At 55.3% G+C, this 26,441-nt stretch overlaps 1 protein-coding gene across 3 annotated transcripts in view; it reads left to right on the forward strand.

The window, feature by feature from the left end:
- The window catches only part of GRID2IP (Grid2 interacting protein), a 36,888-nt gene extending 11,610 nt beyond the window's left edge, over positions 1-25,278 (forward strand). Inside the window, exons 1-21 of one of the 3 annotated variants that reach the window (XM_055339220.1) lie at positions 2,573-2,607; positions 5,100-5,348; positions 5,571-5,656; positions 8,472-8,541; positions 9,325-9,419; positions 9,731-9,914; positions 13,247-13,401; positions 14,296-14,451; positions 14,709-14,806; positions 14,981-15,098; positions 15,861-16,216; positions 16,620-17,036; positions 17,554-17,641; positions 18,413-18,490; positions 18,998-19,194; positions 19,504-19,659; positions 19,798-19,884; positions 20,772-20,901; positions 20,999-21,117; positions 21,793-21,957; positions 22,201-25,278. In XM_055339220.1, the coding sequence (XP_055195195.1) occupies positions 2,573-2,607; positions 5,100-5,348; positions 5,571-5,656; positions 8,472-8,541; positions 9,325-9,419; positions 9,731-9,914; positions 13,247-13,401; positions 14,296-14,451; positions 14,709-14,806; positions 14,981-15,098; positions 15,861-16,216; positions 16,620-17,036; positions 17,554-17,641; positions 18,413-18,490; positions 18,998-19,194; positions 19,504-19,659; positions 19,798-19,884; positions 20,772-20,901; positions 20,999-21,117; positions 21,793-21,957; positions 22,201-22,272 (3,111 nt within the window). In that variant the 3' untranslated portion in view covers positions 22,273-25,278. Of the gene's footprint in view, positions 1-2,572; positions 2,608-5,099; positions 5,349-5,570; positions 5,657-8,471; positions 8,542-9,324; positions 9,420-9,730; positions 9,915-13,246; positions 13,402-14,295; positions 14,452-14,708; positions 14,807-14,980; positions 15,099-15,860; positions 16,217-16,619; positions 17,037-17,553; positions 17,642-18,412; positions 18,491-18,997; positions 19,195-19,503; positions 19,660-19,797; positions 19,885-20,771; positions 20,902-20,998; positions 21,118-21,792; positions 21,958-22,200 lie in introns of those variants that run through there. The other 2 variants (XM_055339219.1, XM_055339221.1) reach the window with 2 other exon arrangements.
- Positions 25,279-26,441: the final 1,163 nt, after the last annotated feature.

Below are 26,441 nucleotides of genomic sequence, written 5' to 3' on the forward strand. Positions count from 1 at the left end.
ATGACTTTCTAATTAGGACAGGCCAGGCAGCTTGGGAGGTGTGACGTGGTTAAGAGGGAGCAGCTTTGTGGTCGGCTGTATTTCAGGAAATCTGGAAGGAGAGGGAGGGGCAGGCAGTGCTGGAAGAAGTTAGAATCTGGAATCCTGACAGACCTAGCTTGGACCCCCCCCAAGGCTGCTCACTGGCTGTGCAACCTTGAGCAGGTTAATTGACCTCTATGGTCTGCTTGTAAAACGGGGTTGGTAATCCTTACATGTTCCCAGCAGGGATCTTGGTAGGAAATCACATAAACGAACACTGCCAACTGCAAGCAGAAAAGAGATTAGTTGAGAATCTGGGGGTAGGGTGTGAGGGAACACGTGTACCCCCTTCATCCTCTTCTGCTTTAATGACAAATGTCAGACACACCATAATGCAAAGAGATTAGGAGAATTCTATGAAACTGTGTAGAAGTACAAAGGACATACATAGTATGTGCTCAGCTAGTGTGGGCTTCCCCTAAGGAAGGTGTATTTCTCCGTCAAGCAGGTTTCTCAACCATGGCACTTGTGACATTTGGGGCCTGATATGTTGGGGGCTGGCCTGTCTGTTGTAGGACGTTTAGCAGCATCACTGACCTCCACCCATTAGATGCCAGTAGCACACTACCCAACCCAATTGCCATTTTGTGACAACTAAAACTATCTCCAGATAGTGCCAGATGTCCCCTGGAGGGCAAAATCACGAACTGAGAACTACTGCCCCAGAGTCATCTGCCTTTAGTAGCACCCTCTCGCTGGGGCAGGTACTTCAGCCAAGGCTAGCTGTTGCTTGACCTCCACCTCCCCCATGCTGTCTTGGGCTATCTGGCCAGATGCACCAGCTGCTGTCCCTTTCTGACGGCTTCACTGTGCAATGGGACAGAAGGACAGCATACAGTGTGGACTGACAGGGACAGGGATACAAGAATGCTGGGCCCCATGGAGATGTGCACTTCTGCCTCTGTCTGAATTTGAGCATGAGGATTCGCTCCATGCTCATGCCTCCTCTGCCCCCAGTGAGGTGGACAGCTGTCATAACCTTTGGGCTGGCCTGGTTCTGGATGCTGGGCCATTGCACTCAGAACCAAACTTCCGGAAATGTCTCTATCATGATGCACTGGCTGTGGCCCTGCAGATGTCAGGGAGCTGTACTCACTGTAGAGGTTTTCAGGGATCTCTCTCCTTGGCAGGGCTGAGGACAAGGCCTGGAAGGATGCGGCATGAGTGCTGGCTCTGACTTCCTAATGCTGCTGGGGAGAAAAGCAGCCCTGATTGGTCACAGGAAGGTGGTGGCCTCGCTGGGGCCAGGAACGTGGGGGCTGAGGTGTCAGGCAGCGTGGTTCGAACCCAGTACCAGTCAGACCATCAGGCCTGTAGGGGCCTCTCTGTGACCCGCTGCAGGAACCTGTAGGCAGAAACATGTAAGATGTTCCTTCCTTCCAGCGACTGAGACACAGGGAGAGTCCTAGGGTTTTCTGCCTCTCCAGCTCCAGTCTGTCTGGGTAGTGGCCAGTGCCTGGTGAGGAGAGAGCCTTGTATTAATGTCCCCCAAGGAGCCCCTCCTCAGGATGTCCTGGGCTGGTTCCCAGGTATCTATGTGCCCTTACACCGGCAAGCGGGACAGGACCACCGAGAAATGACAATGCAGTAGCTTCCCTGCGGTGAGCGCCTGCTCTGACTTCCACCAGCAGCAGGCCCAGAGCCAAAGGTCCAGACTCCCTTTCTTGTTATCACCCTCTTTTACCCTTAGCTGGTCCTCCCATCCTCTCTCCCAGGAGGAGACCCTCTGTCCTCCCCTACACCCCAGCCTGACTGTCCTTCCTCATTTTCACTCACTCACCAGATCTCATACATTTCTTTTCCTCTGTGTTTCTTAGAAGCTAGCCACTTGCCCCACCCCACACCCTTCCCTGTTCCCCTCTCAGCCTCACCCACTCCCCGAGTGCACCAAAACCCCTGGGGTCCCTCCTCCTCTCCTTAAATCCAGAGACCCTCCCCGGGCTCCTCAGTGTTCTCAGAGTTCAGCGATAGTATTCAAGGCCTCCCTCTCTAGCCACATCTTGATTGGCGCTTTGCCCTGGGTAGGTGAGGAGGGCTTCCCCTCGCGGACCAGCTCCCCAGCGCAAAGGCCACACCCTCCGGGAAGCCTTCGCAGGCTCTACAAAGAAAGTCGGGGCTTCTTCCGAACTGTGGGGTTCAGTCTCGCCGCAGCCAGGTGCCAGGGACTCGCCACGGTGCCGGTGCCGGGGACCTGGGCGCGGCGGCCCGAGAGGTTGGAGGCGAGACACCTGGAGGCGGCCGAGAGGAAGCGGCGTTGGCAGCGCTGAACCGCCCCCCAGCTCCCCGGGAGCTAGCCGGAGGGTCCCCCGTGGGGGCGGGGCGGGGCGGGGCCACCCGTAGGGGGCGGGCGCGGGGCCGCGGGCCCGGCCGGCTCGGGAGGGGCCGAGTGCGCTCGCCCGGCAGAGGCTCGCGGAGTCGCGCCCACGCTCTGCTCGCGGGCTTGGCCACCCATACCTGCCGGCACCTGCCACGCCGCCGTCGCCGGCTCCAGATGGGGAAGGACCAGGGCTTCTCTCGGCACTTTCGGTAGTTGCCCCTCGCGCCCCGCGCCCCCGGGAACTGTGCGCCCTAGGCGCGGCGACCCGCCTCAGGCGGCCTGAGAAGGGGTGGGGCTGGGGTACTGAGGTGGACACTCACCCGGCGCAAGGGGGGCGAGCTCCCCGCGTTGGATGCCTGGAACCTCCCCGCGCCCCTGGGGGTCGGGATGGGGGTCGGAGGGCACCGAGGGTTGGGACCGGAAAGCCCTCTTTCCTTCCTACAGTTGGGCAGGTCTAGGGAACTGGGGATGTGGTGGAGAGAGAGAGGACCCTAGCGCAGCCTCTAGGAAGACTCTGGACACGGATTTGCACCTGAACCCCCAGGCAGAGGGAACGGAGCTGGCTGACAACATTGTGTGGCCAGGGAAGAGCCCTGTGGTCTCCAAGAAGCCTGTTGGCATAGCAGGGACCTGGGCATCCTGGGGCAGCCGTACTGTCAGGGTCAGAGGCACAGTGATGTGCCACAGTGGTCCATGAGGCCCCATTGTGCCTGGCTGTCCTGGGGTGGGGGTGGGGGAGTGGATTCAGAGCAGACCCAGGGCTAGCCCAGACTGAGCTGCATGGAGGGCCAACACAAGCCAGGAAGGGCATCTGGCTCATGAAGCAGCCTTGCGCTTTGGCTTAATCCCAAGGACGCAAAGCAGAGAAAAGGCTACCAATCATCTCCCACCTGTGCACTTGGTGACTCACCATGGTTACCACTGGGGTGGGGGGGGTGAGGGGCAAGGCCTTTTTGAATTGCTGCTGGAGAGTAGAGCTGGGATGGTCATCTGGCCCCTGCCCAGGTTGGACCTAGGGCCTTCTGGAGCCTGAGGCTAGAGCCCAAAGCATGAAGTGGACAATCTCCAGCTTGTCATCCATCTTTGACTGGGCATGAGGCACATGGTAGATCTGGGAGGGTGTGGGGAATGTGCAGGCCAGGCAGATGGAGGTGTCAGGTTCCAGGGACCTTGAGTAACCATCTGGGGAATGAAGCCTAGGCTCTAGATTTTTGGGAATCACTGTGAATGGGTGAGGATGAGCATCAGGCCAGAATGCTCCTGGAGGAGTTGAGTAGCAGCTTATACTGCCTGCCTAGTCTTATTAAAATCCTGCCCATAGAAGTCAGGAGAACTGAGTGGAGGACTCCAGACAACCTCAGAGGAGTTGTATTTCAGTTGGCTGCAGAGCCATTGTTCCCATCTTCCTTCCTCCTCCCCACCATGCCCTTGGCACTGGCTCCTGGTACAAAGAGCATGGAAAGGAAAGTTGGGATGCAGTCAGGGAGGCCTCACTAGCAACCAGAACTTCAGAGGCCCTCAGCAGAGTCCTGCCACAGTGCTGAGGCTCAGAGGCTGGCCTTCTGTCCAAGCTGTGCCCAGGGCCAGCTGCGTAGCCCTGGCAAGTTAACAGATCTCCTCTGAGCCCCCTGATCCTCTGCCACAGAGAGTCCACTAGGATGTTAACTGCTGCCATTACTTGGAGAGGTACGCTTATGCTGCTGGCGGACCCCCCCCCCTTGTTTCCTGAGTCACTGAGTCCCTCCCTGTGCCAACCTCTGACTGGTCACTATGGCTCTCAGCCCAGCTACAGATCTAGCCCTCAGGGAGCTTCCAGCCTTGCAGAGGACACTCACAGGTACCAGGGAATCATGCCAGGGTGTATGCTCCGCACAGGGTCCATCCAAGCCTCCCCACTGCCTCCCATCACATCCAGGTGCCCTCTCTGAGAGGAGGAACCACAGAGCCTTCAGCTCTGAACCCAAGTGCCTGGCTGGCACAGACAACAGAGTCTTACTGAAGCATGTAAGATCAAACTCACAGAGGGCCAGCGCTGGGCGTTGAAGGTTGAGCCCAGTGTAGCTAGGAAGCAGAGAGAGGACCCTGGGCGAAGGGCTGCAGCCAGGGCAAGAGTGTAAGAGGTAGGGCTGGATGTGGCAGTTCTGGCAATTTCTGAAGAGGCAGCTATAGAAAGGGTTGGGCAGAGAAGCAAGCAGGACGGCTGGGAGTGTGATGAGTGTCTGGAGGAAGTCTGACCGTGGCCGGGCTGTGGTTTCAATTTCCTCCAGCAGAGCACTTGCGGGGAATCAGGTAAGAAGAAGATGGGTGGTGGGGGATCCCTGCTGGGGTTTGGCCTGGCAGGTGCAAGGGCATGAAATGAGGAGAAAGGCCAGAAGTGGGAAGGCAGAGACAGGAGGAGGAAAAGGTCCACGGATGGGATTGGGGGCCCTGAGTAATGGGGGCGGTCCGATTGTGACTTTTCCGAGGTGGAGAGCCGGGCACCGTGGTCCTTGTGTGCCCCCCCCCGCCCCCGCCGGTTGGGGCGCAAGTGCCAGCACCGCGGGGGAGAATGAGGCGCCGGCTGCTGGTTCCCCTGTTACCCCTCGGGAGGGGCGGGGGGAGAGCCTAGGTCGGCGCCCAAGACAGGAGACTTTAGGCCGCGGTTTGGCACGATAGGGCGCGGTCTGGGGGCGCGCCCCGACTCAGCGGTCCTCGCCGGCAGGATCTTCATCCCCAAGAAGCACCGAGCACGCTTCGACGAGGTGGTGTCGCAGGGTCTGCTGGGCAAGCTGTGCCGCGCTCGGCGGACGCAGGGAGCGCAGCGGCTGCGCCGGAGCCGCAGCGAGGAGCGGCCGGAGCGCCTCCTGGTGTCCACTCGCGCCAGCGCCGCCCCGCGCCGCCCGGATGAGCCGCCCCCGCGCAAGGCTGCCTCGCTGCTGGGCGGCCGCGCGGGCCCGGGGGGCGCGCGCAGGTACCCGGGGCGCGCGGGCACGGGCCGCGGATGCCTCCTAGTGGGCGGGCTGGGATGCGCATCTGGGCAGAGGGCTGGGGTCCGGCGTGGACACCTGGGGGTGGGGGTGGAGGGCAGGACGCGGGACATCTCTATCCTCTACCGCCTCCACACCCCCCTCCCGGCCCAGTCTCCCTCTCCCCATGCTGCCAGCCCCCCACCCCGCCCTTTCTTTCTTCCCAGGACAGTCCGAGTCTACAAGGGCAACAAGAGTTTCGGCTTCACACTGCGCGGTCACGGGCCTGTCTGGATCGAGTCTGTCCTGCCTGGTGAGGGGTGGGCGGGTTGTCTAGGATGGGATGAAGCCTGTTAGGCTGATATTCAGTAACACCCCCCCCACACACACACACACACACACTCTCCCCCTAGGTTCTCACCTTATTTAGCCTGTGTCCTCTAAGTGTCCCAGAGTCACTCTCTGAGTTGGGGCAAACTTCACCAAACTCAGGGTCACTGAGCTCAGAGAGCCAAATGTTCCATCCAGACCTTTCCTATGTCCACGGGGAGGGCTGGGGGCCCTGCCTCAGACACTGGATAGCCAGGACACACCTGATGCTTGCCCAGGCTGCACCCAAACAGCATGCCCTGCGTGGAGTGCCCACTATAAACTGGCACTTGCTGGGCAGGCCAGACTCTGAGAAGCATCAGGCCCTCGGGATCCCTGCCCGCTATATGGTCCCCTACCCCCAATCTGGACTCTCCTCCTACCCCCACCCAGCCTGCCTCTTTTTGATCCTGGAACAGTGATATCTTGAAGAAGGCAGAGCCTTCTCAGTGCAAGAATTCTTCCTGCCTCTCCAGGGTGGGTGGGGGGAGTCTGGGAAGAAACTCATTTCTTCCTGAGGTAGCACATTCCATTGTGGAAGGTCTCTGTGGGGCAGAAATGTTTGGTGGTGCTAAACTGAACCCTCCCTCCCGCTGACCGCCCCACAGGGCTGGGTGACCCGCTCTCTCTGTCCTGCACCCATATCCTCCCAGCACCTGAGGATGATGCTCCTGGTGATGCATCCCCATTGGTGGCCCTGCTCATGATGACTCCTTTCTACCCTTCCCCATCTCGCACCTCTCATGCAGGGATTTGTGGATTGGACACCTGTTCCCCAAGAAAGTGCCCTCCTGCCTTTGCATCATTGTTCCAGCCATCCGATCATTTTGAGACCAAATCCTTTTGAGACTGACATGTCCCAGTTCTTCTCAAATTTGTGCATTACTAAGTTGTCAACACAGTGTTGTAGGGAAAAGGCCCACGACTGGTCCTTTAGAAATGAGTAATCTCTCCTCTTTCTCCTTTCCAACTGTGCCACAACCAGCACTACTACCTCCCATCCCCTATAGGTGCAGACAGGGATACGAGCCTGGGGCCATGTTTCAAATCCAGCTGTGATGTTCTCCCCAGCCAGCCTCCAGGTTGGAAACCCCATTCCTTCCTTCTCATAGGAAGCCAAGTGGATGCTTCAGTGAGAGCTTTTACAGATTGGGAAACTGAGGCCTTTAGAGGCTCTGGCAAAGCAAGGACCAGAGCCTGGGATCTCCTGACTCCTGATCCAGTGATCTTGAATCCCCAGCTACAATCCCTCTGGCCCTCCCACCCCAGGCTGGCCCAAGCTTCCCGACAGGCCAGGTTGGATTTATCACCACCATCGTCCTCCCCTCTCCTTCTTTTCAGTCCCAGGGGAAGGATTCCCCTTCCCAGCAAGTCTTTCATGAGCTCCCTCTTCCTCCCTGGACAAACCCCACAGCCTCACCACAGAATTCCTCACAATCTGAGATTTTCTTTAGGCATTTGTCACTAGCCCCCCTTGCTTCCAAATCAAATTTATTTTTTTAAAGATTTTATTTATTTAATAGAGAGAGCCAGAGAGCACAAGCAGGGGGAACAGCAGCTGGGAGAGGGAGAAGCAGGCTCCCCACTGAGCAGGGAGCCTGATGCAAGGCTCAATCCCAGGACCCCAGGATCATGACCGCAGCCAAAGGCAGACACTTAGCCAACTGAGCCACTCAGGCACCCCCTCCCCCCAATCAAATTTAGACTAACAGCTGACAAAAGAGGCAGAAAGGAAAAACAAAAAATAAAAAACCCGACATCCACAGGAGCAAATCTACCAGTCCCCTCCCCAGGTGTTACATTACTCAAGGCTACCCAGGCAGAGTGAGAATCAGCTGCTCCCATGTGTATAAAATGCAGGTTTTATTATTATTCTGGTATGGTGAGGCCAACAGATCAAGAGATGGTTACCATTTAAAGAAGAGCTTGTCCCTCACAGTTCCCAAGAGCAGGGGGCATGCCACAGCACTCAGGGCCATAACACACAGGGCCATAGTGCATGGGGAAGGGAAGGATAGGCAAAGCAGGCTGAGCAGGTACAGGATTAGTCCGAGCCGGCTCTGAGGCAGAGGAGCTGTCCCCAGTTGGCAGGTACCTGGCCCTGGGAGATTAGGGGAGTATGCAGATGTGGCCCAGGATGTGAGCGCCCCATCGGGAAGGGGTGTGGGCGTGGGCGCTGGATCAGTTGGTGTGCATACAAGAAGACCTCTTCTGGGTCAGTTATTTACCATGTAGGAATTGGCTAGCCAGTTGGAAGGCTGTGCTTCCTGGTTCAGCAAGACCCCAAAATACCAAAGCCTCAGGAAGTACAGAAACAAATAAGCATGATTAACACGCCACGTTTCCCAGCCTGGGGGAGGAAGCTGCCTCCCTGTAGGCAGATGCATTTTCTCCCAATAACAAAGACACAGAGGAATCTATGATGTGAACTGTTACATGCAGGGCAGAGATCGGGGTTCTCAGCATGTGTACAGATGCTACAGAAATACGGCTCCCAACAAACTTCCTTGTTTCTGCTCTCCCGCAACAGCTCAGGCTGATCAGAGGTCCACACTGTGCCCCAAACCCTCCCACCCTTACCCAGGGGCTCACTCCCTGCTCAGAGCAGCTGAGAGCAGAGGGATGCTGGGTCTAATGTGGGATGTGCTGGCCTGAATTTGGCTCTCCTTTGCCACTCATCCTATTTGGCACCTGTAAAATGGGCTCACAGACTGCAGCCCTGCCTAGCTGACCAGCACACACTCTCTTCTTGCTTCTAGGGAGCCCGGCTGACAATGCGTCCCTCAAGTCAGGTGACCGGATCCTCTTCCTCAATGGACTAGACATGAGGTCAGAGGCTACTGGGGACATCAGAGCTGGGTGACAAACCCATCTTCCAAGACTCTTGACTTTTGGGACACCTAGCCCATGGTCCCAATCTCCTATGACCAGTTTGTCTCCAGGATCTACCCCTCTTCCTATGGGAACTCTTGAATTTGCCCCCTCAGACTAGATAGGATGTCACTTCATCCTTCCAACCAGAAAGTACCCCAGCTCCATGCAAGGAATACAGAGGGGTTTTTTTGTTTGTTTGTTTTGTTTTTGTTTTTAAAGATTTTTTTTAATTTTTATTTATTTATGATAGTCACAGAGAGAGAGAGAGAGAGAGAGAGGCAGAGACACAGGCAGAGGGAGAAGCAGGCTCCATGCACCGGGAGCCTGACGTGGGATTCGATCCCGGGTCTCCAGGATCGCGCTCTGGGCCAAAGGCAATGTGGGGCTTGAACTTACAACCCTGAGATCAAAAGTGACATGCTCTCCTGCCAAAGCCAGCCAGGTGCCCTGAGACACAGAATTACATGGACTATGAGTGTCTTGCCCTTTCGGGGGAGCCCTGCCTAGGGATGACATGGGAACAACCCCTCTGCACCCAGAAGTGTCCAGCTGGTCCTGGTCCTGGAGCTTCTCTTGCAGAGGAGATAAATAGGCAGGAGAGGCAGGGCCCTGGCTCCTGGTCCTGGCCCAGCCTCAGACTGCTGAGTGGCCTCTACAGGCAGGACATGGATAACTGGTGGGTGGCTGTGGACAGGTCTCATCCTGGTCAGGCCCTCCTGGGCCATCTCTTCTTGGCAGGAACTGCTCCCATGACAAGGTGGTGTCCATGCTTCAAGGCAGTGGTGCAATGCCCACACTGGTGGTGGAGGAAGGGCTCGTCCCATTTGCCAGCGGTGAGACACCCACTGCCACTTGGCTTCATGGCCCATGGAGACCCTGCCAGGGTCTCCACATGTGGGACTTACAAGTCCACAGAGGACTCTGCTTTTCCCCCACACCTGCAGCCTCCCTCCCCAAGTGGTACTGTAGACTCCAGTGGGACAGCCTCAGGGCCTTGCCTGGGGCTGTCCCTCTGTCCCTGTCTCCAGACTCTGGCAGTAGGTGTGCCTCCCGAAGCCTGGCACTCACCCCAGCTGCAAGAGAAACTGCATCTGACCTGGGGATGCTGGGTCACCCGTGCCTCTCCTGCCTGTGGCCCTGACAGACTCCGATTCTTTGGATTCCCCCAACCCGTCCTCGGCGCTCACCTCCCTGCAGTGGGTGGCGGAGATCCTGCCTTCCAGTATTCGGGTGCAGGGGAGGACTTTCAGCCAGCAGCTGGAGCACCTACTCACGCCTCCCGAGCGCTATGGGGTTTGCCGGGCCCTTGAGAGCTTCTTCCAGCACAGGTGGCTGGGCCAGAGGGGTGGTATGAGCTGCCCTGGGTGGGCCTCCAATCCTGCCTAGACTCACCATGCGGGTCTCCCTGTCTGTGCCTCCCGAGTCTCCTTCTCCTGGGAGAGACTCAGAGAAAGCAGCAGCTGGTACCAGGGCCACCAGAGTGGTGGTCAAAGTGCCCTACCATAAACCCTGCCTCTGAAACCCCCTAGCCACGTGACCTAGTCCCTGCAAAGTGAAGTGCTGACCTGCAACGTTGTTTGTGGGAAGGTCACAAGACTAGCCTGTGGGCATTTGCTACTAGCCGGCCAGGTCTGTTGGGGTTGGTTTGGGGTTTTCCTCTTTGTACCTGAGTGCCAGCAGCGGCCAGCATCTGTCACCCTCCTTGGTCCAGAGGGTCATTGTCATGGTCTGTGCAAACCCCTCACCTGTTCACCCCCTTTTCTTTTTTTGTTTAAACAGCTTTATTGAGACAAAATTCACACACCATAAAATTCACTCTTTTAAGTGGACAGTGCACAGCTTTTTCATTGACAAATCTGAGCACCCATCACCACACTCCCATTTTAGAACATTTTCATCACCTCAAAAAGAAACTCTGCACCTCTTCGCTGTCATCCCCTCCTCTTTGGCCGCCACCCCTCCCCCATCCCAAACAACTGCTAATCTATGTTAGGGTCTTTGAGGCTTTCCCTATTCTGGGCTTTCCTATGAACAGGCTCCTGTAGTATGTGTGGGATTTTATGTCTGGCTTCTTTCACTCAACATCATGTTTTCAATGTTCATCCAATACAGAACATCTACTTCTTCCCTTTATCTTGGCCAAATAACATTCCACTGTGTGTATGGACCACATGTTGTCTGTGCACTCATCCGTGATGGACACTTGGCTTGTTTCCACCTTTTGTTCCCTTTTAGCTCCCTCCCCCTTCTGTGTCCCTCCCCTGCCAAGGCCACCAGTCCCATGAGTTTAATGGACATCCTTTTCTCTGATGTATTCTTGAAGTGTGGGCATTGCTGTTTCATAGGATGTATTTTTTTAAGTTTTTTTTTTTTTAAGTAATCTCTACACCCAGCCAACATGGGGCTCAAACTCTCGACCCTGAGATCAAGAGTTTCATGCTCTTCCCACTGAGCCAGCCACATGCCCCCCCCCCCCATGATATATTTTTGTTCTACATCACAGTTGGGGATATTCTGTGCATATTCTGTGTGACTTTTTTTTTCACCAAGTGCTATTTGTTTAGATCTGCCCATGTTGCTCTGTATACATGTAAGATTTCACTGATTTATTTGACAGAGAAAGAAAAAGAGCACACAAGCAAGCACACACGGGAAGCAGTAGGTAGAAGGAGAGGGAGAAGCAGGTTCCCCACTGAGCAGGGAGCCCCATGCAGGACTCAATCCCAGGACCCTGGGATCATGACCTAAGCCGAAGTCAGGCACTTATCCAGCTGAATCACCCAGGAGCCCCCCTCTGTATACATTTAATACATTGTTTATAACTGTGGCCAAATTCCTGTGGACCAAGGGTGCAGGTCTAATCTATTTACCTGCCAGTGATAGAAACAGGCTTGTCACCACTCTCTTCCATCTTGATAGTAGTGATGAACATCATCATGCACATTTCCCCATTGAGCTGTGTATGATTCATTTGAAATTTATATCTAAGAGCAGCCTTGCTGGCTATTAAGGTGTTTGTTTTCTGATTTTGACTAGATCTTCCCAAATTGCTTCCCAGAGCACTGCTATCACTCATATCCTCGGGGCTCCCTCATCCCCATGTCCTCACCAGCATTTGGCACTATCCAGCTTTCTACTCGTGCTAGTCTTTTAGGCATAAAGTGACATCTTATTTTATTTTGGGTTTTGTGTATTCGTTTTTTTTTTTTAAGATTTTTATTTATTTGAGAGTGAAAAAGAGAGCGCATGAGAGAACAAGCACAGAAGGAGAGGGAATTCCCCACTGAGATTCCTCACATTCCCCACTGAGCAGGGAGCCCAACATGGGGCTGGATCCCAGGGATGATGACCTGAGCCGAAGGAGGACACTTAACTGACTGAGCTACCCCAAGTGCCCCTATTTTGGGATTTTATTTTATTTTTTAAGATTTTATTTATTTATTTAGGAGAGACGGAGAGGGAGACAGATAGAGGCAGAGATGCAGGTAGAGGGAGAAGGAGGCTCCTCGAGGGGAGCCCGGTGTGGGACTCGATCCCAAGACCCTGGGATCACGACTTGAGCCAAAGGCAGATGCTCAACTACTGAGCCACCCAGGTATCCCACTATTTTTGGCTTTTAAATTATTATTTTAAACATCTTTTAATAGCCTTGTTAGCTTTTTTTGTTTCTTTATCTATAGAATACCTTTTTAGACCCTTAATGCATTTTTATTTTACGGGCTTTCTGTTCTTGTTAATTTGGAGGAGTTCCTTGTATATTTTAGACACTGGTTGCTTGTTGATTTTAGACATTGTAAACATCTTCCACTTTTCTTGTTATTATTTCTTTTATATCTAATATCAATGTGCCAAAAGTGGGCTTCTTTGAACAGATATCCTTGATTTTGTAAAATCAAATTCAGTACATTTTGGGCCTTATGGCTTTGACTTTTGAAATTTTAAGAACTCTCTCTCCACCCCACCCCCCACCCCTGCCCAAAAGATATTTTCCTGCACTGTTTCTATTTATTTTACAATTTTGGCTTTCATATGTTGTCCTTTATCCACCTAGAGTTCATCCTTATGTGTGGTGTTACGAGAGGATCCAGTTTTATTTTCCCATATAGTCCAAGGATCAGCAAACTATTTCTACAAAGGGCCACATGTTAAATATTTTAGGGTTTGTGGGCCATATGGTCTCCACAGAAACTATTCAACCCTGCCATTGTAGCTCGAAAACAGCCACAGACAATGGATAAATACACAGTCATGGCTGTGTTCCAATAAAACTTTCTTTACAAAAACAGAAGGTGGGCCAGATTTTAGGCTGTAGGCCATCATTTACCAATCCCTGATATAATGAATCCACTTGCCCAATGCACTGTGTGTTTTCATCTTACAGCGACTCTATGGGGTAGATGCTATTTTTATCCATGTTTTACAGAGGAGGAAACTGAGGCACAATGGAATTAAGTATGAGAAAGGTCACTTGGTTGGTAAGTGACAGAGCCAGGATTTGAATCAGGGTGGCCCATCACCAGGGCCTGCATTCCTACCTTCCCTCACTTCTCTCTTTTGGCCGGGGTGGGTTCCATGGCCTGCAGTGCCCCCATATCCCTCTCTCCCTCCCCTGCATTGAGCCCCTGAGAAATGAACCCCTTGCTTCTGCACCCTTCCCCAGGAACATTGACACCCTCATTGTGGATGTCTACCCTGTGCTGGACACACCTGCCAAGCAAGTCCTTTGGCAGTTCATCTACCAGCTGCTGACTTACGAGGAGCAGGAGCTCTGCCAGGAGAAAATTGCATGTTTCCTGGGCTACACAGCTATGACAGGTAAGCAGCCTCTCCCCCTCTCCAGCCCACCAGGTGAAAAGCCAGACACCTGTTCTCAGATTACAGCCGACCTGGGCTTCTCCCACATATAAATGGACCTCCATATCATGCAGACCCATGCCGGCCGCACCCAGGCTGGTCCTACACTTGCCCCCACAAATGTGCCTTCTCAGTTTGATCTTTAAGTAGCACTGCAACATTACCTTGGACTCTAGACACCCTACCTATCCACCCGGAACCCCAGGCTCTCACCCACAGAATGGAAGTGACCTCAGTGGCTGTACATCACACACCAAGAAATATGTCACAGATCAAGAAATTCATGTGGTTTCTGTTTGCAGAGCTGGGTAGCAAGCACACAGCCAGGTCACACCTGATTGGTGAGCCTTGATGCACACAGATACACAGTAGGGCCTGCCAGACCATCTGCGGCCTCAGTTTCCAACTGCTTCATACCTCTTACTGTGGGCCCCAGGTGCCCATACCTCTTACAGTGGGCCCCAGGTGCCCATACAACCATGCATGTTATCACTGAGGCCACAGGAGTCGAAAGTGTGCCAAACACTGTGCATTTGTTCAAGGCACTCTACACCTGCTATGGTAAAGCTTGCAGATATCCTACATTCTGGCCCTTGTGTTCCACTGTCCCTAGTCCTGGGGACCCACAATTTGCTGGAAGAGGCTCGAGGGTTTTAGCAAGAGGCTCAGAACATAGTCTGGGTAGCAATGTTCCATATGTCTGCCTAGACCTGGAATCTGGCATCTTACCCCACATGCGAAGCAGGGCCTGGGGTCACAGATTGGTGCAGACAACTGCTGCCTTCACTCCTGTATTTGGAGGCCATTTGGCTGGCTGAGAACACAAGGGGCCCATCTCCTGTTCATGTTGCACAGCAGAGCCGGAGCCTGAGCTGGACCTGGAGCCTGAGCCTGAGCCTGAGCCTGAGCCTGAGCCGGTGCTGGAACTCCAGCGGCGGAGTTCCCTGAGGGCCTCCTCCATGTGCCGCCGCAGCCTGCGGTCCCAAGGTCTGGAGGCCAGCCTCAGTTGCGGTGAGGCTCTGGACCAAAAGGCGGGACTGGGTGTGAGGATGCCAGCAGGGTTCAGTTTTCCCACCTGCAGAATGGGGTGGGTGAGATGAGAGATCCCCGAGAACAGGTTAAGCAGGGCTGAGTGATGGCCCTCCTGATGGACCAACCACCAGGGCTTGCTGGTTCTTTCTCCATGGCTATGAACCCAAGCCTTAGAGCTCAGAGGGGTCACTAGACTGCTCCATGGTAGACTCCACCCTCCCCGATTCCCCTGGCAGGTCCCGGCGACTGCCCCGAGATGCCTCTTCCTCTAATCCCAGGCGAGCGCCAGGCAGGCGACGGCACGTCCCTCCCTGAGACCCCCAATCCTAAGATGGTGAGACCTCACTGCCCTCCAGGTGGTTCTGTGGCCACTGGGAATAGGTGGCTCATGGGGCTGGGGCAGATCCCTGCCTTCCTGATCACCCAGGCCTGACCTCTGAGGCTATGTGAGGGCCTCATGGGGGAGGTGAGGGTGGGCTGGACTCACCCTGGCCTCCTCTCCCTGAAGATGTCGGCCGTCTATGCAGAGCTTGAGTCCCGACTGAACAGCAGCTTCAAAGGGAAGGTGGGGACCTCGTCCAGATCCCGTGCCTCCCCACCAGTGCCCAGCCCGGCAGGCACAGCAGGTAGGGGCTCAGCCAGCCCCGGTTCCTGAAAGCAGCACTGGCCTGTGGCCTCTGGGCTACCTATCTAGGTGTTGCCCCCATCTGGGGCACATCCTTGGAGCCTCCCCTTTGTTCCATGACCATGTGACTGAGTTGTGGGGAACCTCAGCAGCCTCCATGGCAAAGGTCCCTCAAGGTCAAGGTCATCAGAGGCCTTCCCATGTCCCCTATGATCCTTACCCCTACTGCAGATTTAGAAAAGCAGAGGTCTTCCCTTGAAGGAGCCCCAGGTTAGCATGTGGCTGTTGGATAAACTATTAAATGCACGCATTGCTCTGTGAATGGCACAACTGGGAAGATGGTTTCTCTGCAGTTCAGAAGGCAGGACCCCTGGACAATGTTCCTGTCAGCCAAGGGCCTGGTGGGTGTGGGAACCACCTCATGATCCTTGATCTAGGGTCTGGAGAAGTCCCCCTCTGTCCTTTCAGTTGTGTTCAGTTGGTCCTAGGTGGGACCCCTGAGGTCCCTTCCAAGATAAGCTGGGGTCTGGCCTTTCCTGGGGCTAAGTAGTGCTCCCTCTCACCTGCTCTGACCTGTGATTTCCCTCAGATAAAGGCCTGGGGAGGCAGGGTCATCTAGGGTCTTCTTGTGCTGTGTCCAGAGAGGGAAAGGAAGGTACCCAGGGACACAGAGCCAACCTGCCCCCGGCCCCTACCCTCAGCCTGCACCTGGAACCCAGGTACTGACTGAAGAGGGGTCCTCACGCTTGATCCCCCACCCCAGGGCCCAGGACCCTGTCCAGCGTCTCGTGGCCCAGCGAGCGGCTCCTGCCCTCCCCCTGCTACTACCCACTGTGTTCAGGGGGCCTGGCCTCCCCCAGCAGCTCTGAGTCCCACCCCTACGCCAGCCTGGACAGCAGCAGGGCGCCCTCCCCACAGCCAGACCCTGGGCCCATCCGCTCTGACAGCCCCCCAAGCCCGGACCCTGCCCGCCCACCCAGCCGCAGGAAGCTCTTCACCTTCTCCCGCCCCGTGCGAAGCCGGGATACTGACCGCTTCCTGGATGTGCTGAGTGAGCAGCTGGGTCCCCGGGTCACTGCTGTGGATGATTTCCTGAGCCCTGAGAACGATTACGAGGAGGTGAGCACATGCCAGCAGATGTGGAGGGTCAGGGGCCCAGGGGTGACATGGGGGTCTGTAAGGGGAACAGTATCCCTGGGCTCCTGCAAGAATCCTGTTGCCCTTGGGATCTGCCCCAGGCTACTCCTCTCCCTGCTCCAGTCCATCCTGAAATCTGTCCCAGACTACCCCACCCCCTGGCTGAGCTATCCCACCCTTTAACTCAGCTATGACACCCCTCAATCAAGGTTCCCCCATATACCTCATCTCAGGTCACCCCATTCCTTTTCCCAGACTACTTGTCAGGCCATCCTACCCACAGCCTCAGGCTAACCCACCAGACTATCCAATCCTTGTCCCCAGGTTATCCCACCCCTTGCCCCAGGCTATCTCACCATCCCTCACCTTGCTCTGCCCCGGGCAGATGAGCTTCCACGATGACCAGGGAAGCTTTGTGACCAATGAGCGGAGCAGCGCTAGTGAGTGCATCAGCAGCAGTGAGGAAGGCAGCTCCCTGACCTACTCCTCCATCTCCGACCACATCCCCCCACCCCCGCTCAGCCCCCCACCTCCACCACCCCTGCCCTTCCATGACCCCAAGCCCAGCTCCCGCACCCCTGATGGTCCCCGGGGCCCTGCTCAGACGCTGGCCAAGCCCCTCGCCCAACTCAGCCACCCAGTCCCTCCACCGCCCCCGCCCCCCCTGCCCCCACCGGTGCCCTGTGCACCCCCAATGCTGTCCCGGGGCCTGGGCCACCGTCGAAGTGAGACCAGCCACATGAGCGTCAAGCGCCTGCGATGGGAGCAGGTAGAGAACTCGGAAGGCACCATCTGGGGTCAGGTAGGTGGCCTGGGGCCTGGGGTGCCCTGTACCAGGGGAGTCTGGCCTGGGGAGCAGCATTGAAGACAAGACCCTGGCCAGTTTCTAGTGCCTGGCATTTCCCTGCTTCCATTCCCTCAGCATCAGAAGCTCAGGGCAGCTCTGCTGAACTCACCCCCTGCAAAGGACCCCTCAAAACAGGGCCAGACCTCTCAGCCACCTCCGTTAGCCCCCTTGGTTGGCCTCAGTCCCTTAGCAGTCCCTTTATCCCCCTGCTCCACTGAAACTTGCTGCCTTCTGCTTGTGTGCATTACTGTCCTCACAAGGAGGCAGTTCACCACCCCATAACTTGGATGATTTAGCTTCTCCTGCAGTCTCCTCTGGTCCTCAGTTCTCTCCCAGGGCCTGATGAAGGCTCTCCCTTAGTAGTTCCCAGGGCAGCCCTTAGAGGATGTGTGGTGTGGGGGGTGGCAGTCCAGCTGCCAGTGTTCCTCCTCCCTCTGAATCTCTCCTGGCCTCCCCGACCCGTGCGTTGCAGCTAGGGGAAGATTCTGACTATGACAAGCTGAGCGACATGGTGAAATACCTCGATTTGGAGCTGCACTTTGGCACCCAGAAACCTACTAGTGAGTGGCCTGGGGGTCCTGGGGGAACCCTCATACCAAGCCATCTGTGGAAGCCCACCTGCTGCCTTCTGTGGCATCCCAGGGCTTAGAGTCCCAGAAGTCTGTGCTGACTGCCATTTACTTCCTGTGTCCCTGAGTTTACCTCCCAGAGCTTCAGTTTTCCCATCTCAAAGTGGACATAATCGTAGTAGCTGGTATTTATTCCATGCTCACCAAATGCCAGACACCCCCCTGTTTCTAAATTAATCCTGTGACAATTCTATGGGTAGAAACTGTGATCACCTTAACTTCCTCATGAAGATGCACAGAGAAGCTAGGTAATTTGCTCAAAGCCACACAGCCAGAATAAGGGTATCAGGAGGTAACCATATCTAGGAGACTAGATGTCCCTTCCATTCTCTCTGTCCCCTTGCCCTTTTCGGGGTATCTCCCTATAGTCATCGGGTGGGACTCTAGGCAGTGAGGAATATTATGTGTGGAAGGTGGTTCCAGGATGGAAGAGAAAGGCCTTTGTCCATCAAGGAAGCATCTGCAAGGTGGAGAGGTGGTTAGTTCACCTTCCTTGGACAGCTCAGCCCCAAGGACCCAGGGGAGAGAGGGTGGGGGAGGGGCACGCACTGCCCATGCTGAGAATGTTGCACTAACCCCGAGAGTGGGAGGGTGAGGAAGGAAGAAACTGGACCCCTGGAGCTGGACTGTGGGTGTGGCCAAACCCCTCCTGGGTCCTCCAACCAGCTTGGACTCCTATCATTAAACCATTTTGCCTTCCAGAGCCGGTGCCTGGGCCTGAGCCCTTCAGGAAGAAAGAGGTGGTGGAGATCCTGTCTCACAAGAAGGCCTACAACACCTGTGAGGGGTTGGGGAGTCCCAGGGGTATGGGGGACAGGAGGTGGCCCTCTGGGCCGCAGAGCTTTGGATCCACCTGTGTGGATGCCACATTAGTTCTTGGGGGCCCGACACCGGCTGGGTGAAGGCCCCTTCTGGGGTCCTAGATCCCTCCAAGGCGCAGGTGCGCGCTTGGGCTCCCCCCTCCTTGGCCTCCTCGTTGGCCCCCCCGTTGGCCCCGCCCCCAAGGGTCTAAGGCTCCCGAGTTCTGGCCACGCCTCGGCCATCCCCTATTCTCTCTCTCGCGGTCTCCTCCCTCGTTTCTGGCGCCACCGCCACAGGCCCCACCTGTCTATCCCTTCGAGAACCTTGTCCTCACCTCTGTTCGGCCGTGGGAAGGACCCTCTCCGTCTCTGGGCCGGCCCCGCCCCCGCCCAGGTTCCGTCCAGTCGCCCCGCCCACCATCCGTCTGGCCCCGCCCACCATCCGTCTGGCCCCGCCCCCGGCTCACGCTCGCGGCCCCGCCCGCAGCCATCCTGCTCGCTCACCTGAAGCTGAGCCCCGCGGAGCTGCGGCAGGTGCTCATGAGCATGGAGCCCCGGCGCCTGGAGCCCGCGCACCTGGCGCAGCTGCTGCTCTTCGCGCCCGACGCCGACGAGGAGCAGCGCTACCAGGCCTTCCGCGAGGCGCCCGGCCGCCTCAGCGAGCCCGACCAGTTCGTCCTGCAGGTGCTGCGGCCGTGACGGCCGCCAGGGGTCAGGGGGTGCTGCCCAGTGGCCTTGGCCGCCTCTGTCAGGGCCCTCGTTGTAACCGGGGCTGTGTGGGTCCCGCTCCCCTACGGCCGCTGCGCCCGTGCCTGAGTCCCATTAACGTCCGGTTCCCACCTGGAGTCCAAGGTAGATGGGATTGTGCTTCCTTTGGGGGCTTATTTTTTCTCGAGGGAATGCCGGTTTGCCGGCTGACCCCCACCCCAGGCTGCGGTGGGGCAGTGGGTCTCCTGGTGGGGCGGGTGAATCCTGGCTTTGCCTTCATGACAGATGCTATCCGTTCCCGAATACAAAACCCGCTTGCGCAGCCTCCACTTCCAAGCCACCCTACAAGAGAAGACGGAAGAGATCCGGGGCAGCCTGGAGTGCTTGCGCCAGGCCTCCCTTGAGCTCAAGAACAGCCGGAAGCTTGCCAAGATCCTGGAGGTCAGGGCGCACCCCCTCCCTGGTCACTCCACCTGCCTGTCTGCCCCCTGGGGCTTCCTGTCTGGAGGTCCACCATGATGGTGGTCCAGGGGGTGAGGTGAGGACCTGGGCAGGACCTGCCCACCTTCCTTTCCACAGTTTGTGTTGGCCATGGGCAACTATCTCAATGATGGACAGCCTAAAACCAACAAGACCACAGGCTTCAAGATCAACTTCCTGACAGAGGTGAGGGAACCAGCTGGCAGTAATCGATGAGCATGCTCTACCATCGAGGATGGGGAGGTCAGGCCCAACCCAAGTTGTGGCAGAGGAGAGAAGAGAATATCATGGCCAAGGAGGGCCCTTTCCCCAGAAGCAAAAGCTGGCTGCCTGCAGGCTGGAATGCAGCAAAGGTTGGGGGTGGGAGGCTTTTAAACGGCAAGGCAAGCCTCAGGATCTGGGGAAATGGAGTGGGGGGGGGCAGGGAGGGGAGACTCCAGGAGGAAGGAGAGAATCCCACTTGGTAGGTTCTGTGCCCTTAATAACACCACGATTGCCAGGCCATCCTAACCTTGAAAGATCTAGGATCTGAGAAAGGACAACTGGAATATCCAGCCTTCCCACTGTTTCTGAGACCTTTTACCGGGGTACCTTTTGTTGTTTTAAAAGAGAGGAAGAAATCTCCATTTGTAGACATGAATGTTTTAGGATGTCTGAGGCACAGGTGGGCCAGAGATGGTTCCAGAAAATCACAGGAAGGAAGATATGTGAGTGGTGCTCCCCTGGGGGTCAGAAAAATTTTGGTTTATATCTGCTGACAAGAGCACGCTCCCAAGGACAGAACAGCTGGTGGCCTCCTCTAGCTGGTGGCTATGAGCCTGGTTCCTGGGTGGTGGGGTGGGGAGGTGTCTCAAAGATCTGGGCTGGAGAGCTTTCAAACTCCTAGGGAGGCCCATGGGCATCCCAGCAGAGCCTCACAGTGAGGAATACTAGAAACTTTGGAGTTGGTGAGTGTCAAGGGCCAGGAACTGCTGCCACACTCCAGGGGAAGTGGGGCTAAGGGTACCCAGACCCATATGATCAGCAATCTGATGGGGTCCTTGAGGAGGTTGTATGTTGGGCATCACTTACAGCTGAATTCCACAAAGACTGTGGATGGGAAGTCCACCTTCCTGCACATCCTTGCCAAATCACTGAGCCAGCACTTCCCAGAACTGCTGGGCTTTGCTCAGGACCTGCCCACTGTGCCCCTGGCTGCCAAAGGTAAGCTGAGTGGATGGACAATGGATCAGGAAGCAGAGGCACTGCTGTCCTGGGCTGGGATGTCAGTGCTCATGAGGCTCTGTTGCCTTCCCAACAGTGAATCAACGGGCCCTGACCAGTGACCTGGCTGACCTCCATGGCACCATCAGTGAGATACAGGATGCTTGCCAGAGCATGTCTCCCTCTAGTGAGGACAAGTTTGCTGTGGTCATGACGGTATCCAAAGAGCTGCCTGTCCCAGTAACAAGGTGGGCCCTGGGGTGGCCAGGTAGAGCTGGCTTCAAGATCAACTCCAGTGGCCACTGCAGACCCTGTGTCCCAGCAGAGATTCTGGGCAAAGGCTCCTGTAAGTGGGTCAAGGGGTCCTGGCAGAGGGTCCATCCTGGTGATTTAGAATCCAGGTACTCACACCATGTCTGCATAACTGAAGAGGAGCTCTTTGGACTATCTGAAAGCCACTGCCTTGCCCCATCTGTCCTCATGGGCAGCCCAGGCTCAAGTCACAAGATACAAGGACAGACCTCTCAGGCCCTAACCAGCCAAAGGGAATCAGGAGAGGGTCATGTTGCCACTGAGCACAGATAGGGATGGATACTACGAGGGGAAAAAAAAGGAGAGATCAAAACCGAGAGAATGCCAGGAGGCTATTATATGTGGGTGTTTGAGGAGGAAGGGGTCATGGCATCTGAGAAGAGCCCAGAGTAGGGAGAGGGCTGCCTTACAGAGAAGACACATGGATGGCCTGGATGTTGTGGACTTCAGAGGCAGCTGAGGGAGCAGTGTACAAAGGCACTGGAGCCGCTGGACATAGCTGAGCGTGGGGCACGGGGCAGGCAGGAGCCAGGCAGCTTAGAGAACCTGAGGGTGGTTTCCTTAACAGAGGCTGATCAGTCCTTCCTAGATACAGCCCAGCCGGTGCTGCGGGCACTGGACGGGTTGCAACATGAGGCCATGGAGGAGCTGGGCAGGGCACTGGCCTTCTTCGGTGAGGACTCCAAAGCAACCACTTCTGAGGCCTTCTTTGGCATCTTTGCAGAGTTCATGAGCAAGTTCGAGGTGAGCCATCATGGGAGATCTAAGGGGCCTCTTAGAAGTCCCTCCAGGGGTCAAAGGCAGACGCCTCCATAAAGCCCAGATTGGGAAAGGGCCTCCAGCAAGTGTGATGCGACCCCCACGGGGCTGATAGGTCTCTTCCCTGGCTTTTTTTTGGGGGGGTAGAGAGGGGAATGAGGCAGGTCAGGGGTCAGGGGCTCCTGGGACCACTGACCAGCCCCTCCTCTTGTACCTCTTCCTCTCCAGCGAGCACTCAGTGACCTGGAGGCTGGGGATGGCCCACGCAGCTCGGGGATGGTTTCACCCCTGGCCTGGTGACCTGCGGAGTCCATCCTGCCTGAGGCCCATCCCAGTAGCCTGGAGCAGTCCATAGCAGCCTGGGTGTGAGAGATGGGGCCCGGCCTCCCCGTGTCTCCAGCTACCTCAGCTGTCAGGCTCTGGACACTGGGAAGGTGCAGGGTCAGCCTGGTTCCCCTCTGTGGGCCTTGGCTTTGGCTCCAAGTGAGCACTGGGGGGATGGGACAGAGAGGAGGTGCTAACTCCTCGGAGAGTGTGAACCTTAGCTGCCCACAGGCATGCTCACACTGGAAGGCCTGGCTTTGCCCGGCCTCTCTCTGGGTCTTGGAGAGGATGCTGGCTATGCACACCCTCAGGACTCTGGTCTGGCCCAAGGGAGGGGTGGCAGGGCTTCCACCAGTGAGTGGATTGTGAAGTGGCCCCCACCTGGGGGCAGTGTCTGCTGTCTGCCCCTCAGAGCTTGGCCAGAGCATTCTCTGTCCCAAGCAAGGACATCGGAATCTCCTTTCTGAGCCTGCTCCCAGTAGGCTGGAGGGACACCCTTGCAGAACATGCACTCTGGACCCTGGACAAAGTGACAGATGCCCTTGAACATGCCATGCCAGTGAGCATGACAGGCCTTGAGGTTCCTCACCCAGCCCTGGCCTCCTGGGGCTGCCTGGAAGAAACTGGAAGAAAGGATATCCCCAAGTGCAGGGACCTGGGGGCCTGTGTACCAAGCCTGGGTCTTGGAAGCTAGAAGCAGGGAAGGGAGGACAGACGCTGGGCAGGAATACAGGAGAGGACTGGATTAGGAAGACCGCGATGTCAGACTGTAGAACTGAGGGGTTTCAGACTGTAGAATTGAGGGGTTTTATCCAGCAAACAAATTTGAGTCCAGTTTGGGGAGCCCGAGAGTGGGATGGCGTGGTGAAGTAGGGACAGAGAGGATGGAAAGCTGTTTAGGTGCTGGGTGAGCAGGACTTGGTAGCTGATTGCCTGGCTGGGTCATGGTGATGTTCCCTGGAATGGGTCACATGAGCAGAGCGGACGTTGGGGTAGATGACACAGTGGGACATAGTTGGGATCCCAGAGGCCATTTCACATGTGTGTCTGGAGGCCCTGGTGAGGTCAGGGGTAGAGGAGACAGTTACCTGGACACCAAGAGCAGGGGTGCTGTGGATGGGGAGGATATGTTAATTTCCTCCATCCTTTTCATGTTCCAATTGGCAGTCCCAACATCAGGCAGATTCCTGTTGCCTCTTTCCTTAACTTTCTTCCAGAGAAGTCTGCAATGGGCTTTAAATTTGTCCCGGATTCTTTTTCTCTCCCTACAATCAAATGGCTAATGTTGCTTTTGGACAGTATCTGGGACCCGTTCAGTTCCTGGCAATCTCCCAGACTATTCTTTGAGGCCATGTATATATTCTTTCCTTGTCCCCCACTCACAGCCACCATATAAACTTGGGGCACCAGAGTGGCTCAGTCGGTTAAGCGACTCTTGATTTCAGCTCAGGTCATGATCTCAGGGTCATGAGATCGAATCCCATGTCGGGCCCCATGCTGGATGTGGAGCCAGTTTAAGATTTAAGTTTAAGATTCTCTCCCTCTCTCTCTGCCCCTCCCCACCCTCTTAAAAAAAAAAAGAAGGCTAACCAAAATGTATAATTCAGTGGGGGTGGGGAGAGAGATCCAGATGTGGCTAGAGGTGTTCATTTCTCCCCAGCAGCTTAAGCTGGATGATTTCATGAATGACCAAAGCCTGTGTCTCTGAGAAATATGTCAGTGAGTTAAAATCCCTGTGTGAGATCCATAGACATGATAGGCTCCACCCCCAACACCCTCTCCAAGTAAATCCAGCCCTATGCTGGGGAGGAGGGTATGGTGCGAAGGTACACAAGTTGGCAAGCCAGCACTAGCTCTGTTTTCTCCCTGAACACCTTCTAATGGGAACCTATGTGTCACATGATGTCATGTAGCAAACTGTCCTAAATCTTGGTCACTTAAAACAGCAGCCACTTACTGCTCATGAATCTTGGAGTCACCTGGGCAGTTCTGATCTGAGCTGGGCTCAGGGGACTCACAAATCAAATGTCATCTGTAAATCAGCTAGGCAGCTTTACTAGTCATGCAGGGAGGGCTCTCTCCCATGTCTGGGGCTTTGGCTGGGACAACTGGGGTGGCTTTGTGTGACCTCTCATTCTCCAGCCAAATAGCCAGGATGGTTCCCATAGTGAAGGCAGGGGTCCAGGAGAAACAAAGTCACAGAAGGCCCCTTGAAGTCTAACCTCAGACCTCAGACCTGGCACACCACCATTCTATCACAGTTTCCTGTCATGTAACAAGGCCAGCCCAGATTCTAGGGGCGGGCTAATTGGCTCCGCTCTGGATGAGAGATGAAGCCAAGTCACACTGCGTAGGGTGTGGATTCAGAGTTGGCTGGAGAATCAGAGCCATTTTTGCAATTGGTTTACCACCTGCCTGCTTGGCCAGACATCCTGGTACAGATCTCAGCCTCTTTAATTTTCAGTGGCCTCCATCCTGCCTGGACTTGGCTCAGCTCTGGTTATCATCTCCATGTGTCCTCCTGGTGGCATGCTTCCTCCTCTCTCTTACCTATTCTCCCATTACCTAGTCCCCTGACTCCACTCTGTCCAGTGGGCAGCAATGGCCTGTGCCTCCCTAGCAACTAGTTTCCCTGCTACAGGGAAAGCACCCTGTTTTTCCTTTGACAAATTATCTCTCCCCTACTCACAGGCCCTGAGCAGTGCCAATTGGACAAGGATGGTCTCATGACTCTGGCTGGGTGGCTCAGAGTCCAGTTAAGACTCAAGTTAGCACTATTTGAAAAGGGAGGCTCCCTCTCTTCTGGATGAATTGTTGGATGTATAGAGGGTGGAACCCCAAATGGGGCTGCCAGGACCACCATGTGGAGACACCTGCCTGGGTATAAACCCAATACAGGGAAGAAGAGAAGAGAAGACCACTCCATACATCTCTTTGTCCCTGGATCCAATCATGCCTGAAGCGGACTTCCAGACTTGTCAGTCTCTGAGCCAACAAATTCCCCCTCCATTTGTAAACTTTTAAAATTTAATTTTTTGGCTAAGGCTGGTTTGAATGGGTTTCTGTCACTTGCAACACTAAAAGGGTTAACTAATAACACCCAAGGTGGTTATGGATGTTCACTCTTTTCACATCCTCAGTGAACGCTCTTCATTCATAAATGCATTGGCCAATACATTTTGACTGCCTGCTTGTGCCAAGCACCATACTGAGTGCAAACATCTTATGGGTTAACCTCTCCGAGTTCAATTTTCTAGGGTTGTACTTCACAGTGGTTCTACGCCCAAGTCAGTACAAAGCCCTACATGTGAGCCCATATATGTGCCATATCCCCCCAGCAACTCCTTACCAAGTGACAGGCTGTGAATGCAAGCATTTATCCCCAGGAATTTACTTATTTCTCAATATTATGTCATATATATGTGTCCCAGAGTCACAGATGCTGGTGACTTCAACATAAAGCCCAAAGGCCCTTTCTTACCCCTTCTGTCTTTCCCTGCATTCATTTGCTCAGGCTACCATAACAAATACCAAGACAAAGTGGCTTAGACTCCACCAGTTTTCTGTCTCACAGTCTGGAGGCTCGGAGTCCAAGGTTAAGGTGTCCTCAGGTTTGGTTCCTCCTGAGGTTGCTCTCTTTGGCTTGCAGTTGGCTTTTCTCTGTGTGTACACATCCTGGTGTCTCTGCCTCTTATAAGAACATCAGTCCTCTTGCTTTAGAGTCCCACCCTTATGACCTCGTTTAGCCTTAATTGTCTCCTTAGAGACCCCACCTCCAAATGCGCTCACCTTCCGAGGTACTTTATCAGGTACCCTGGAGGCCTCAAAGATCTCTGGATGGAGCTGATGTTTCAAAGAGAAAGGCTGGCTGCTGTAACCAGGATGTTTTCCCCTTCCCCGTCTTCATCCCTTTGGTCTCAAGTCCAACTCAGAGTGAATTTTGTATGCTATATTCCTGCTCTCCAAGCTCCCAGAGGACTGAACACAAATCACTCTCCACTGGCTCCCTGCCCATCACCTATAAATATCCCTCCCCCAGCAGCCCTCCAAGAACCATCTAGACCCCAGCGCCCGATGCCTTGTCACTGCCCCCTTCAGAGCCAGTCTTTCAGAGCTGTGGCCCACTCTCCCTGCTTCTGTGTCCC

Source organism: Nyctereutes procyonoides, unplaced genomic scaffold (assembly GCF_905146905.1).
Source record: "Nyctereutes procyonoides isolate TBG_1078 unplaced genomic scaffold, NYPRO_anot_genome, whole genome shotgun sequence".
Lineage (NCBI taxonomy): Eukaryota > Metazoa > Chordata > Mammalia > Carnivora > Canidae > Nyctereutes > Nyctereutes procyonoides.